This window comes from Sus scrofa, chromosome 1 (assembly GCF_054392235.1).
Source record: "Sus scrofa isolate SSC_HxYL_T2T_F1_AM1 chromosome 1, Sscrofa_HxYL_maternal_Yorkshire_Landrace_v2.0, whole genome shotgun sequence".
NCBI lineage: Eukaryota > Metazoa > Chordata > Mammalia > Artiodactyla > Suidae > Sus > Sus scrofa.
The window spans coordinates 64255031-64270658 of record NC_139383.1 but is presented as its reverse complement, the minus strand read 5'-3'; the positions used below and the strand labels follow the sequence as shown (position 1 = coordinate 64270658).

Sequence of the window (15628 nt, the reverse complement as noted above, 5' to 3'; positions counted from 1 at the left end):
TAAAAGGCTGACATTTTTACATATTTTACAAACACAAAGTCATGAATTATTCTAGTGATTTACAATTATTAATTCATTTAATCTTCATAACAACCCTATAAGGCAGGTACTAATATTATCTCTCTTTCATAGATAAGAAACCTGATAGTCTAAGATCAAGCATTTTGAGAACCTGTCACCATGAACACAATGATGTAATTCATTCTCCTGTTTAAAAAATAAAAGAAACAAGAAAACCCAAAATAAAATCAAAAAATTATAATCTGGAGTTTCTGTTGTGGTTCAGCAGTAACAAACTCAACTACTATCCAGGAGGACATGGGTTCAATCCCTGGCTTGGCTCAGTGGGTTAAGGATCTGGTATTGCTGTGAGCTGTGGTGTAGGTCGCAGACACAGCTTGGATCCGGTGTTGCCGTGGCTCTGGCGTAGGCTTCAGCTGCAGCTCTGATTCAACCCCTAGCCTGGCAAATCCCACATGCCTCAGGTACAGGCCTAAAAAGCAATAAAAATAAAATAAAAGACAGTCTGTAAAGATCTCAAAAATCTAGGCTAGAGGTGAAAAATCCCAAAGTCCATATTAATTTTATATTTAGATTGTGCATAATTAATCTCAACATGAAAGTTACCTTTAAAGAAAAATAAACATTTATATTTCAAAATAAACATGAGATAGTGATAAGAAGTGTTTGAAAACATGCTTCACAAAAATGTATCTTTTGTTCTCTAAGTTTGAAGATAGAAAATACTTTAATTATTATAATCTTAAAACATTTCTCTGAAACTTTCATAACTTTTCTCCCTTTTAATATCACCTTAAATGCTAAATAAATGTATTTTGAAATTTCATTTGTGGTGGAACAGAAGAATATATTAAAATAATTGCCTCATAATATTTCCTTACTCATTCTCCAAATATAGAGCCATAATTCATGTCCTTATTATTAATACTGAATCAGTATTTGCATTTCAGATCTCCATTGACAGAGAATAAATCTTGCCAGGGAAAGAGCAGCTGTAAACTGAAATCTGGCAAAGAATAAAGGGCTCAGTTCTGAAACAATTGTGATGCTGCACCATTTCACAGGATCATTCAGTTGGGCCTGAAATATTCAAGCTTAAAGAAAACAGTATGCTAAATATTTAAGGCAATACTTGGCACAAGATTCTAAATATTTTGGAACCAATATGTTAGAATCCTTAAAAGCAGAAACAAATACTCCAACATTTGGCAAGAAATAAAGGCCCATTAATCAACAAGTCATTATTGTATTTTGAAAATAACTTCCCACTCAGCTCTCAGATGTAAATCTGCAAAAAACCTCAACCCCTTAAATGCTAAGGCACAAGTGGCCATAGCACACAACTGGACAGCCACAGGCCCATGTAAGCCAATAATCATAAACCAGGGAGGAGGTGATTCAAAGACCATCATGAACCATGTCTAAATTAGGGTGGGGAGTAGTCCTAAGTTTACAAATGGCTGGCTCCCTTGGCATCAAAAACTTATATGAATTAGCAAACTGGAGCTCCCAACTTAGAGCAATGTCCCTACATTATTTGGTAAACAAGGAAGAAGGAAAGAAAAGCATAGTCCTAAAACTTTCTAAATTACTAGAAAAGAATCTCAAGAAAAAAACCCAAAGAAAAATGCATAAAACAGGAGCCACGTGTCCTGAGGGTATATAGATTTAAGTATCACCCTAAAATTGGGAAAGGTCTTCCATGGAAGCAACACTGCCATTTCAAAATTCACAAGTGAGTGCAGAGGATGACCTGGCTTCCTCAAGGCAACCCCAAAACCCTTTCCTCTGAAGAATTCCCTAGAACTGCACTGTCCAATGTAATAGTCATGAGTTATATTTGGCTTTTGAGTACTTAAAATGTGGCAGATGTGCTTGGAAGTGGAAAATGTACACTGGATGTCAAAGATATGGTAGGAAAAAAAAGAATGCAAAACAATCTCATTAATATTTTTATACTGATTACATGTTGAAATTTGAGGTATACTGGGCTAAATATATTATTAAAATTCATTTTACCTCTTTCTTTTGTCTTTACTTTTTTTAAATTTTATGGGCACTCCCATGGCACATGAAAGTTCTTGGGCCAGGGACTGAATCTGAGCCTTAGCTGTGGCAACCTGGCATCATTTAACCATTGCACCAGGCCGGGGGTTGAACCTGCACCTCCACAGGGACTCCACTCAAGCTGCCACACCCAGATTAGTAACCCACTGTGTGACAGTGGGAACTCTTTATTTTTTTTTATTTTTTAAAAAATGTGTCTGATTGAAAAGTTTTAAATACACACACACACACACACACACACACACACACACACACACACACACACATCACATTATGGTTCTACTGGACAGTCTACAAGTTCCCTAGGATGTGTCTCTCATTTCTTTCCACCTGAACTCTAAAAGGGCTCCAGGTGCCGATGAGCCTGGGCTGTTGCTGAATCTCACAGGGCTCAGCCTCTGTCAGCACAACCTGGGAAGCACCAGACTCCTTGAGCAAGAAACTGCTTTTTAGTGATGCAGGGAGCAATCATTTGATTGGCCTGAGGTTAGCATACAGTAACGGGAGATAAATAAATGAGGTCTCAAGAAAGACAACCATTCATGACTACAAGTTTTTAACTTTCATTCTGGAGTTAACAATAAAAACTAAAAAATCAAATGCAGAGCATGGTGTTCATAACATCATGAATACGATACTTATCACGAAGCACCATGTGGATACAAACTGCTATTCAAGTTTGTTGTAGTTAATATATTTGATTATAGAAATCTCTCAGGATCTCATTTTCATAGCATAAATTTTAACTGAGTTCAGTCAGTTCATAAGATACAAATTCCGAAACAGCTGTCCTGTCTTGTTTTTAAGCACATCTGCATTTTAAATTTAATATTTAAGTCCATTTATATATCAATGTTTATTGAGTATTTAGACAAAGTATATGCAAGTAGTCTTTGAGTAATGAGGCATTACATACTTATATACCAAAAATATTCAAATAGTAGAAAGACCCTCATTTCCTAAATAGATTACTTTACACAATAAAGAAAAAGGACTGGAAAAAAAAACCTGATAGTACTGGCATTATGCATGATTATGTCAATTCAGGCTATTGATAAATTGTGCTCTAAACACTTCAATTCTACAGTCAAAATATTTTAATAAAAATTAAATACATTAATATTCAAACAACTCTATTTATTTAAGCAGACAGGTTGCTTAAAAAAACCAGTATGGAACTTAATTTTATTTTTATAGTATACTTTATAATTTATAAATACTTTTAAATTAATACTAGTAATTGGGAGTTCCCATTGTGGCACAGCAGAAATGAATCCAACCAGGAACCATGAGGTTGTAGGTTCGATCCCTGGCCTTGCTCAGATTGTTAAGGATCTGGCGTTGCTGTGAGCTGTGGTGCAGGTCACAGACATGGCTTGGATCCCATGTTGCTATTGCTGTGGCTGTGGCATGGGCCAGCAGCTGTAGCTTCGATTGGAACCCTAGCCAGGGACTCTCCATACGCTACAGGTGCAGCCCTAAAAAGCACACACACACAAAAAAATTAGTAATTAACAGCAATGGCCAAATAATAAGCAAAGAAGATCGAATATGCTTACTGGATGACCAACAAGTGATGAATACTATGAAGAAAGGAACTTAATTATAAATGGATAGTCTTGTTTCCTTCCTTTCTTCATTCATTCAACAAACGTTTATTCATCCTGGGCAGGTATTGTACCAGATACTGTAGATAAAATGATGAACAAACCAAACTGCAGCAGCCCTTGTGGAACCCTTAGTTTAACGAGGCAGTTACACTTTAATCAAATAATCTAGCCTTCTTGAAGGAATAATACTGGAGCTGGGCTGAAGGATCAGAACACATTACCCTGGCAAGAGCGTATGAGTTTTCCAGGCAAGGGGACAGTAAGTGCTCCGATCCTGTGGCAGAAGGGAGCATGGCCCTTACACAGTCTACAGAATGTTCGTGGCTGGAACTCTAAGGACAAGGGCAGGCAGGATGCAGGACCTGGAGCTCAGAAAGAGGCCGCGGCTAAAAGTCTAAAACTCATCTGGATAGAGAGATAACAGAAGCACAGCTGTTTCCAGAACACAGCTGAGAGACAACCAACAGTCAAAGGCTGCTGAGAAGATAAGAAAGATAGGATTCAAAACAGAAGCAGGGCTGGGCTCAGTTGTGGAAAAGGACTGCCTTTTGAGTAGCAGGAACAAGGGAATAAGTGAAACAAAAACACAGAGGAAAATTTCGGAGAATTCCCAGAGTGGCACAATGGGATTGGTGGTGTTTTGGGAGCACTGGGACGCAAGTTCTATCCCTAGCCCAGCACAGTGAGTTAAGGATCCAGGGCACTGCGACAGCTGTGACTTAGGTCTCGATTGTGGCTCAGATCTGATCCTGGCAGAGGAATTCCATATGCCTCAGGAAGGCCAAAAAAAAGGGAAAAAAAAACAAAAAACAAAAAAAACCCAAGAAACTTCGGGCATTATTTCGCTTGTTGACTCTAAAGATTTAGTGGAACCAATATCCACTAGATGATATGGTCATGGAAACATGGATATTTGAGTTCATGTGGGTTTGATTTTTTTTTTTTTCAGGCAAGTGCATCAGGAATGCAGAGATCAAGAGAAACTGAGGATTTAAAAGAGTGATAGAATCTAAACCAGGTAAGAAGGAAAATGAGGGAAGGAAAGTACTGCTGGGTTGGTAGAAACTGATAGGGCCAGCAGATGTAGACACTGCAGTGAGGTCAAAGTACAACCACTGTGGGGGCAGGTAAATCAGCAAGCTACAAGGTCCTGGTAAAGGCTGATGCCATGGTTTCAGAAACAAAGTGACTACTGGAGATGCAAGATCCAGGGCACGACCATGGCAGCAGGTGGCTGAGGGAGGGAGAAGGTCCTTAGAAATGAGCAAGTTGGAAATCAAGACCATGAACTTGGACAGATCCTCACACAAACAATGAGGGAACCAGGAAGTTGTAAAGGGTTTGTGGTGAAAAGGAAGATGGACAGCCAGGTGCCAAATGCTCAGTGAATGCGGGGAAGTACCCTGCCAGCAGTGAATGAGGGGAGGAGAGAGTTGAGGAACACAACCTTCAGAAGTGCCTGTCTTGGTTGGTTTATTGTTTTCTCCAACAATGGATATAAGGAGTAATGATCTAGAAGCAAAACTATGTGCCAGAGTGACAATGATCTCTCTACCCACTGCTATAAAACATAATATATGAGAAAATAATGCCAGGACTTGAGAGGGCTACAAAAGAAATGGTGCCTCAGAAGAAGACAGGTCTCAGGGAAGGCAGGTGATGCTTGGAGCTTTTCTGGGTGAGGGAAATGATACAGCAGGGCACATGTACGGTCCTGGTGCAACTGTTCCACAGGGCACAGGGGAAGTCTCAAAGGTGGGCAAGGGAGGGTCTGTGTTGTGACAGAGAAGGAAAGTCCATTGCAGAGATGATAGAGCTGTGGAGGACAGCTGGTGGTGGGATCAGGGTTGACCAGTGAAAGCAGAGATGGCAGATTTAAAGTAAAAACTCAGTTGGAGAAGAATACACATGGATTCTGGTGGCCAGAAATAAATCACGTGGCTGAGGTGGCAGCAGACAGATACCATGGTCTCCACATGCTGTACTGGCTGGACACTAGACCCAGAGCAGCATCTCACAAACTCAGTGAAATTGACATCCTGACATTTTTTGCTAGGGGGGTATCCCGTTCATTGTAACATGTTTAGCAGGATCCCTGACCTCTATTCACTAGATGCCAAGAGCACCCCCAATCCTGGTGACAACCAAACATGATGCCAGATATTACACATGTACCCTGAAAGCAAAATCATCCCCCAGTGAGAATAACCCATCTAAACCAACAGACTCACTAGGAGAGCACAGAGGCACTACATGCCTCCATTTCTGAACACATTTTTGGAACTTATCTCTAATAGCTTCAGAGTCACGGAAGAAGGCTGGTCCCATTATTTCATAGACACATCCAGTCCTTGATGTTTCAAAAGAAGGTAGTTCCCAGGCTTAACACCGCTCTCCTTCTTTGCTTTGAAGGTCCTTTTGACCACTTCCTTGGATGATGATAAAGACTTGCCTCCACTGAGAACATTCAAAGGAAGGCCCTGCATTTTCTTATGGACTGCACCCCTCAGTGTGGGGGATGTGTCAAGCTCCTTCCTGCCCAAGGGCATTTCCTCCTGTCATCCCACCCTTCAGATCTCACATCACAGAGCAGTTCTTCAGAAAGGTTCTCCCTCATCCTATCAATCTCTCAAAGCACTTTTCACAATTACATTTGCATTATTACTGGTGTGATTTGTTTAAAGTCTGTTTCCCCTATAGAACATACACTTTATGAGAGTAAGAAGCCTTATCTGGTTTATTCACCGCTAGATTCTCTGCACAGTAGTTTTCTTGGCTCAGTAAATATCTGTTAAATAAGTACTAAAGGAAAATATTATGAGTACTTGGAGAATACATAAAATACTCCCAAAAGTGATTGCTTTAAAGGGGACCATAGTCATTTACATGTATAGTTCTCTGCTTATTTATTTAAATCATATACCTTTATAGCAGTATGCCTTTTGTTTGAGGGAGGTAAGCATCCTAAATAAGAAAAATATAAAAAGTAGTATCATTAAAAGAATTATGAAACATATCTAGATTTGGCCAGTAATTAGCTCTCTGCAGTTGGTCCTTATGCTACCATACTACACTCAAACAAACTCTAACTGGTTTGCTTATTTCCTTCAAATACAAATTCAGCCTCTGCTCTGTGCTCACTCTTGAAATGTACAGTGTGACAATTTCAAGTCACACATGGCTCACTACACCAAGCAAAGATGTAACCTACAGGGCCGACCTGAGGAAGCGTTCAGACGGCATTCTCCAGCTGGGTTCCTCAGGGTCTCAGCCTTAGAAGTTTGCAGAGGAGTCAGCAAGCATTCCAGCTGAATAAAAAGATAAAAAAGAAAAGAAAAGCACAGTGAGCTTAATGCAAAAAAGCACACTCTGGGCCATGATGATACTAATGTTCTAGAAGCTCAAGGAAGCACCATGGAGTTATATAACATTCTAACTGAATCCTCTTGTAACAGGCAATGGTTCAAAATGTTTCTAAGTTTTAAAGTTTTTTCACCTAATCAGAATTTCACAGACTAAGAAGTAAAATGTGTTTGAGAACAAAATATAGCAAAATTAGGAGTTACAGTAAAGGAGTTCCCTTGTGGTGCAGGGGTTAAGGATTGGGGGTTGTTACTGAAATGGGTTGCTGTTGTAATGAAGGTTTGATCCCTGGTCTGGGAACTTTCACATGCTCTGGGTGTGGCCAAAAAAAAGGTACAGTAAAAATTAAAATATCTTAGGAGTTCTTTCTGTGGTGCAGCAGGTTAAGGATCTGGTGTTGTCTCTGCAGCTATGGCATAGATTGCAGCTGCAGCTTGGATTCAATCCCTGGCCTGGGATTATCCATATGTCATGGATATGGAGAAAAGAAATTAAAACATCTGATGGTCAAAGGGAAAAATTAAGATTTATTAAATATTGCTATGATTTATGTCAGAGAATGTTTTGCCTATGTTCTTTTCTAGGAGTTTTATAATGTGATGTCTTACATTTAAGTCTCTAGGCCATTTTGAGTTTATTTTTGTGTATGGTATGAGAAAATGTTCTAACTTCATTGATTTACATACGGGTGTCCAGTTTTCACAACACCACTTGCTGTAGAAATAAAAGCAAAAATAAACAAATGAGACCCATTCAAACTTATAAGCATCTGCCAGTAAACCATAACAAAACAAACAAACAAACTATAGAATGGAGAAAATATTTATAAATAATGCAAACAACAAAGGCTTAATGTCCAAAATATATAAACAGCTCATATAGATTAGTATAAAAAAACAAACAGTCCAATCAAAAAAATGAGCAGAAGACCCAAATACATTTCTCTAAAAATGACACAGAGGTGGCCAACAGACACATGAAAAGATACTCAACACTGCTAATTATTAGAGAAATGCAAATTAAAACCACAATGAAAAATCACCTCACACCAATCAGAATGACCATCATCAAAAAGTATATAGATAAAAATGCTGGAGAGGGTGTGGAGAAAAGAGAGCCCTCCCACACTGTTGGTAGGAATGTAAGTTGGTGCTGCCATTATGGAAAACAGAATGGAAGTACACTGAAAAACTGAAAATAGAGTTACCATGTGATCCAGCAATCTCAGTCCTGGGCATACATGCAGAGAAAACCATAATTCAAAAAGATACACGTAGATAAAGGGATTAATTCAAGAAGAGGATATTACACTCATCAGTATATATGCCCATAGTATAGGAGAACCCAGACACATATAACAAATGCTAACAGACATAAAAGGAGAAATTGATGTGAATACAATAATGGTAGGAGGTTTAACACCCCACTCACATCAGTGGGCAGACCCTCTAGATAGAAAATCAATAAGGCAACAGAGATCCTAAATGACAATAGAAAGGTTAGACTTAATTGATATTGTCAGGACACTACAACCAAAAAAATCAGAATATACATTCTTGTCAAGTGCACATGGAATATTCTCAAGGACTAACCACATACTGGGACAGAAAAATAACCTCAAGAAATTTAAGAGTACAGAAATTATATCAAGTATCTTCTCTAATCACAATGCCATGAAAGTAGAACTCAGTCACAGGAAAAGAAATGAGAGAAGACTGACTACATGGAGACGAAACAACATGCTACTAAAAAACCAAAGGGTTAATGAGGAAATCAAAATGGAAATGAAAAAATAACTCAAGACGAATGATAATGAAAATACAACCATTCAAAATCTATGGGATGCTGCAAAAACAGTGCTTAGAAGGAAGTTCATAGTGATACAGGCCTTCCTCAGAAAAGAAGAAAAATCTCAAATCAACAACTTAACCTACCACCTAAAAGAATTAGAAAAAGAAGAACAAACGAAACCCAAAGTCAGCAGCAGGAAGGAAATCATAAAGATCAGAGAGGAAATCAATAAAACAGAAATTCAAAAAAGCAATAGAAAAACTCAATAAAACCAAGAGCTGGTTCTTTGAAAGGGTAAAAAAAATTGACAAACCTCTAGCCAGACTCACCAAGAAGAGGAGAGAAAAAACTCAAATAAATAAAATAAGGAATGAAAAAGGAGGAATCTCAATGGATACTGCACATATACAAAATAAATAAATAAATAAGAAAATACTAGAAACAATTGTATACCAACAAATTTGACAACCTAGAAGAAATGGACAACTTTCTAGGGACATACAGCCCACCAAAACTGATTCAAGAAGAAACAGAGCATTTGACCAAATTGATCACTAGAAATGAAATTGAATATGTAATAAAGAAAAAACCCTACAAACAAAAGTTCAGGATCAGATGGCTTCACAGGTGAATTCTATCAAACATACAAAGAACTTATACCTATCCTTCTTAAAATTTCCAAAAGGGTGAAGAAGAAGGAACACTGCCAAAGACATTCTATGAAGCCACCATCACCCTAATACCAAAACTAGACAAAGATACTATAAAAAAAGAAAATTATAGGCCAATATCTTTGAAGAATATAGACACAAAAATCTCAACAAAATTTTAGCCAACTGAATCTAACAACATATAAAAAATATCATACACCGGAACCAAGTGGGATTCATCCCAGGTTCACAAGGATGGTTCAAAATATGCAAATCAATCAATGTCACATACCACATTAACAAAAGAAAAGTCAAAAACCACACGATCATCTAATATATGCGGAAAAAGCATTTGACAAAATCCAACATCCATTCATGATAAAAACTCTTACCAAAGTGGGTATAGAGGGAACATACATTAACGTGATGAAAGCCATTTATGACAAACCCACAGCCAATACAATACTCAATGGATAAAAGCTAAAAGCCTTCCTGCTGAAATCTGGAACAAAACAAGGCTGCCCACTCAAACTACTTTTATTCAACGTAATATTGGAAGTCCTAGCCACAGCAATCAGACAGACAAAACAAATAAAAGGTATCCAAACTGGGAGAGAAGAGGTAAAACTGTTCCTCTGTGCAGATGATATGATACTATATACATAGAAAACCCTAAGGATTTCACACAAAAATTACTCGAACTGATCAATGAATTCAGCAAAGTAGTAGGATAAAAGATTAACATTCAGAAACAGGATGCATTTCTATATACTAACAATGAAATATTAGAAAAGGAATATAAAAATGCCTTTTAAAATTGCACCCCCAAAAATTAAATATCTAGAAATAAAACTGACGAAACAGGTAAAACACTTCCATGCTGAGAACTATAAAACATTAACAGGAAATTAAAGAAGATATAATGAAATGGAAAGATATTCCATGCTCCTGGGTTGGAAAAATTAATATTGTAAAATGGCCATACTACCCAAAGCAACCTACAGATTCAATGCAATCTCTATCAAATTACCCATGACATTTTTCACAGAACTAGAACAAACAATCCAAAGATATATATGTATCAATAAAAGATCCAGAATTGCCAAAGCAATCCTGAGGGACAAAAACCAAGTAGGAGGCATAACTCTATGAGACTGCAGGCAGTATTATAAAGCTACAGTAATCAAGACTGTGTGGCATTGGCACAAAAAAAGACTTACAGACCAATGGAACAGAATAAAGGATGCAGAAATAAGCCCATACATCTATGGTCAGTTAATCTTCAACAAAGGAGGCAAGAATATAAAATGGGAAAAAGAGAGTCTCTTCATCAAGTAGTGCTGGGAAAACTGGACAGCTGCACGTAAGTCATTGAAACTAGAACACACCCTCACACCATGCACAAAAATAAACTCGAAATGGCTTAAAGACTTAAAAGTAGGATAAGACACCATCAAACTCCTACAAGAGAACATAAGCAAAACATTTTCTGATATCAACCTTAACAACTGTTTTCTCAGGTCAGTCTTTCAAAGAAACTGAAATAAAAGCAAAAATAAACTAATGGGACCTAATCAAACTGACAAGCTTTTGCACAGCAAAGGAAACCATAAAAAACAAAAAACAAACAACAAAAAAACAGATAACCTATGGAATGGGAGAAAATAGTTTCAAACAATGCAACTGACAAGGACTTAATCTCTAAAATATACAAACGACTTATACAACTCAACAGCAAAAAAACCAACAACCCAAATGAAAAATGGGCAGAAGACCTGAATAGACATTTCTCCAAAGAAGATATACAGTGGCCAAGAGGCACATGAAAAAATGCAGTAGTTTGCATCTACTAACCCCAAACATATACATATATATATATATATATATATATATATATATATATGTATTCATATATATTCTTTTTCTCACGTTATCCTCCATCATGTTCCATCACAAGTAACTAGATATAGTTCCTTGACTATACAGCAGGATCTCACTGCTTAGGCATTTCAAATGCCTGAGTTTGCATCTATTAACTCTTAACACAAGTCTGGGTTCTCCAAGTCCATGAGTTCCTTTTCTGTAGAAAGGTTCATTTGTGCCGTATATTAGATTCCAGATATAAGTTATATCATATGGTATGCCTTTCTCTTTCTGACTTACCTCACTCAGTATAAGAGTCTCTAGTTCCATCCATGTTGCTTCAGATGGCATTATTTTGTTCTTTTGTTATGGCTGAGTAGTATTACGTTGCGTATATATACCACATCTTCTTAATCCATTCATCTGTCGATGGACATTTGAGTTGTTTCCATGTCTTGGCTGTCTTGAACAGTGTTGCAATGAACATACCAGTACATGCTATCTTTTTCAAAGAAAATTTTGTCCTAATATATGCCCAAGAGTGGGACTGCTGGGTCATATGGTAGTTCTATATTTAGTTTTCTGAGGTATTGCCATACTGTTTTCCACAGTGGTTGTATCAATTTACATTCCCACCAACAGTGTAGGAGGGTACCCTGTTCTCCACACCCTTCCAGCATTTGTTATTTGTTGACTTGATGGTGATGGCCATTCTGACAGGTCTGAGGTAGTACCTCATAGTAGTTTTGATTTGCATTTCTCTAATAATTAGTGATGTTGAGTAGATAAGCAATGAGATCCTGCTGTACAACTCAAGAAACTATATCTAATCACTTGTGATGGAACACAATGGAGGATAAAGTGAGAAAAAGAAATGTATATATGTAAATATATAAATAAATATATAAATATATATAAATATATAAATATATATATATGACTGTGTCACTTTGCTGTACAGCAGAAATTGATGGAAGATTGTAAATCAACTATAATTTAAAAAATTAGAAAAAAAACAAAAAGGTACATGTACCCCAATTTTCATGGCAGCACTATTTACAATAGCTGCATGGATGCAATATCTAAGTGTCCATTAACAGATGAATGGATAAACAAGAGGTGTTATAGAATATTATTCAGTCATAAAAAAGAATGAAATAAAGCCATCTAAAGAAACATTAATGGACCTAATCAAAGACAAATGTCATCTGATATCACTTATATGTGGAATCAAAAAAAATAATACAAATGCACTTATTTACAAAATAGAAATAGATTCACAGACATAAAAAACGAACTTATCATTACCAAAGGGGAAGGGTGGGGAAGGAAAAATAATATAGGATCAACAGATACACATGACTATATATAAAATAGATCATCCAGGTCCTACTGTAATAGCACAGGGAACTATATTCAATATCTTGTAATAACCTATAATGGAAAAGAATCTAAAAAAGAACATATACATAACTGAATCACTTTGCTGTATACCTGAAACTAATATAGGCCTGTAAATCAACTATACCTCAATTAAAAAAAAAAGATTTGATAAAATAAAACTGCATAGGCTAAACAACAAATACTAGGTGACTTGTCCCTTAGAGTAATTTTACTTTCCTTCTAAGCATGAATATTAGTGAAATTAAGTTAAAATCAACTATGCGTTGGTTAGATGTGAGGGAAAGATGATTTTCAATTCAAGGAGTGGAGTTTTGAAAACTAAATTAAAAGTTACATATGGAGAGAATGAAAAGTAGAAGGAAATGGAAAACAGATTCTTACAGGAGCTTCAGTATTAGCATAATTGGAAATACATAATAGGATGATGTTGTTACGCTTGAAATCGCTCCTTGGCTATACACTCATTTAATCCCAAACTCCACACCTAGTCTTCATTTTCAATCATTGATTTAACTCTATATTGAGAAGTAAATTATTTGAATAGTCTGGGACATGGTCCATGGCTATGCTTTACAACCCTCATTAGACAGTCTAGCTCCCACTTTCTAATATACCCAGGAGCAAAATTAATGCCAATTTGGATAAACAGGCTCTCTTTGAGCTTCATTTTGTAAAGCAGTAACAGTGTAAATAACACTTATGAAAGGAATATACAAAGCTGTGCCTATTTCTGCTGATTTACATAAAAGAAAGAGCTATGATTTCCAATCTAACTAAAAGTTTTGCTACATTGTATACAAACCTTCAATGGCTATGCCCATAGTAACTCGCATACACATATCATAATTTGCAGAAAATTCCAAACAAGGACCAAACACCAGGTCCTTTCAAACATTTTTCATACAATTATACTTATTTGGGTTTTTTTATTATTGGCCACACCCACGGCACATAGAAGTTCCTGGGCCAGAGATCAAACCTATGCTGCAATTGCAACCTATGCCACAGCTGTGGCAACTCCAGATCTATAGCCTGCTGCACCACAGGGAACTCCCACAATTATACATATTTCTTGTTTTCTTTTTTAATTAATGAAAATAAGATGTCTATACTTTCATTTATTTCTTCTTTGTCTTTTTTTTAAGGCTGCAAGTACAGCATATAGAAGTTCCCAGGGTAGAGGCTGAATCAGAGCTGCAGCTGCTGGCCTACACCACAACCACAGAGACACCATATTTGAGCCGCATCTGCAACCTACACTATAGCTCATGGCAACATAGGATCCTTAATCCACTGAGCAAGGCCATGTATCAAACTCGAGTTCTCATGGACACTAGTCAGGTTCATTACCACTCACCCACCACAAGAATTCCAATACTTTCATTTATTTCTAATTTAAGTTTTGACAAACCTAAAAATAAGCATCATTTTCAATTGATCCATTATGACAAGCAGTAAAGAGACTCAGAAAAATTCAAGGCACATTGTTTAATTAGCTAAGAGACTTTCTTAGCAACCTATCACTGCTAGATTCCTTTCAGAAACTAGGTTATACACTCCAGTCTCTTATAGCATAACACAAACACGAACAGAGATGGATACTTGAGAATTAAGATGGCATAAGGCTATTTATTACTACAGAGAAGTGAAAAATAAACCCTTAATATTTCTGAAAGTTTAATATTTTTAAATGCTCCCAATATTTAGGTGAGTGTAGAACAAGAATCCTAAAAGTTAAAATAATAAAAAATTAAAGGACACATTTAACTTGATATTTTGCAGACATTACAAACATGACAATTAAAAATCTTAAGATAAATAAAATTCCCATATTGTTTGGAAACCAAATCACTAAATCAGCTTACCTTAGGAATTATCTAATTATAATCTGGTCCATTCTACAAAGTTTAGTAGAATAAACATTTTAAAGGTGAATTAGGAGTTCCCATGGCGGCTCAGCGGTTAACAAATCTGACTGGCACCCATGAGGACGCAGGTTTGATCCCTGGCCTTGCTAAGTGGGTTAAGGATCTGGCGATACCATGAGCTGTGGTGTAGGTTGCAGGTGCGGTTCGGATTCCACGTTGCCGTGGCTATGGTGTAGGCCAGCAGCTGTAGCTCCGATTAGACACCCTAGTCTGGGAACCTCCATATGCTGCAGGTGCGGCCCTCAAAAGCAAAAAAAAAAAAAAAAAAAAAAGAATTAAAATGAGTTACAGATGAATCAATCCCTGAAAATTATTATTTACTATTATTACATATTACTATTTACTACATTTTATATAAGCTGTATCAATAAATTCTAATTTTCCTTTTGCGTAACATTCGTTTTTATATTTTGTTCATTAATTCTATTTTAAGTTTCCCTTACATGAAGTTTGTCTTTCAGCTAGCCAGTCCTCTTTACCCTCCCCCTGTCTCCTTGTACTTTTTCCTGCACCTGGGATGTGGATTCCTTTTTAACTCAGTGCTCTTCACTTTTCCAAGTGCCCAAGGAGATCCAGGCCAGGATCCTGCCTTTCCCTTCCTTAGAATTCAAAAAAGGATTCAGGGCTGAGCCAGTTTGGAAGGGCTGTAGGAAGCAGAATGATAGGAGAAAAAGTTAGAAGTGTTCTCTAAGCATCTAGATCTAAGGGCTGCTCACAGCCCCTTAGAGATAATACTCACTTTTAGCACAAGTCCTAAAGGTAGTGCTATGTGGGGTTGGGAGCACATGAGGTGGCTCTTTTTCTGTTAATTGAGAGTGATCACTTTCAAGGTCCCTTTGTGACCATTTACAAGTTTCTAAGCCTATTGGCACCATAAGTCCAAATCATCCTATGATGAATTGTATTCGTCTCAGCCCTGTAGATCCATGAC

The 15628-nt window shown here is 37.0% G+C and overlaps 1 protein-coding gene across 46 annotated transcripts in view; it reads right to left on the bottom strand.

Moving 5' to 3' along the window:
* The window catches only part of KLHL32 (kelch like family member 32), a 227201-nt gene that overhangs the window by 171688 nt on the left and 39885 nt on the right, over positions 1 to 15628 (bottom strand). For 21 of the 46 annotated variants that reach the window (XM_084960620.1, XM_084960780.1, XM_084960823.1 and 18 more), the window contains one exon: positions 6919 to 7006. The exons of 7 other annotated variants lie outside the window; for them this stretch is intronic. In XM_084960620.1, coding sequence (XP_084816746.1) covers positions 6919 to 6941 — 23 coding nt within the window. In that variant the 5' untranslated portion in view covers positions 6942 to 7006. Of the gene's footprint in view, positions 1 to 6621; positions 6663 to 6909; positions 7007 to 7669; positions 7776 to 15628 lie in introns of those variants that run through there. 18 more of the 46 variants (XM_084960576.1, XM_084960794.1, XM_084960562.1 and 15 more) reach the window with 4 other exon arrangements.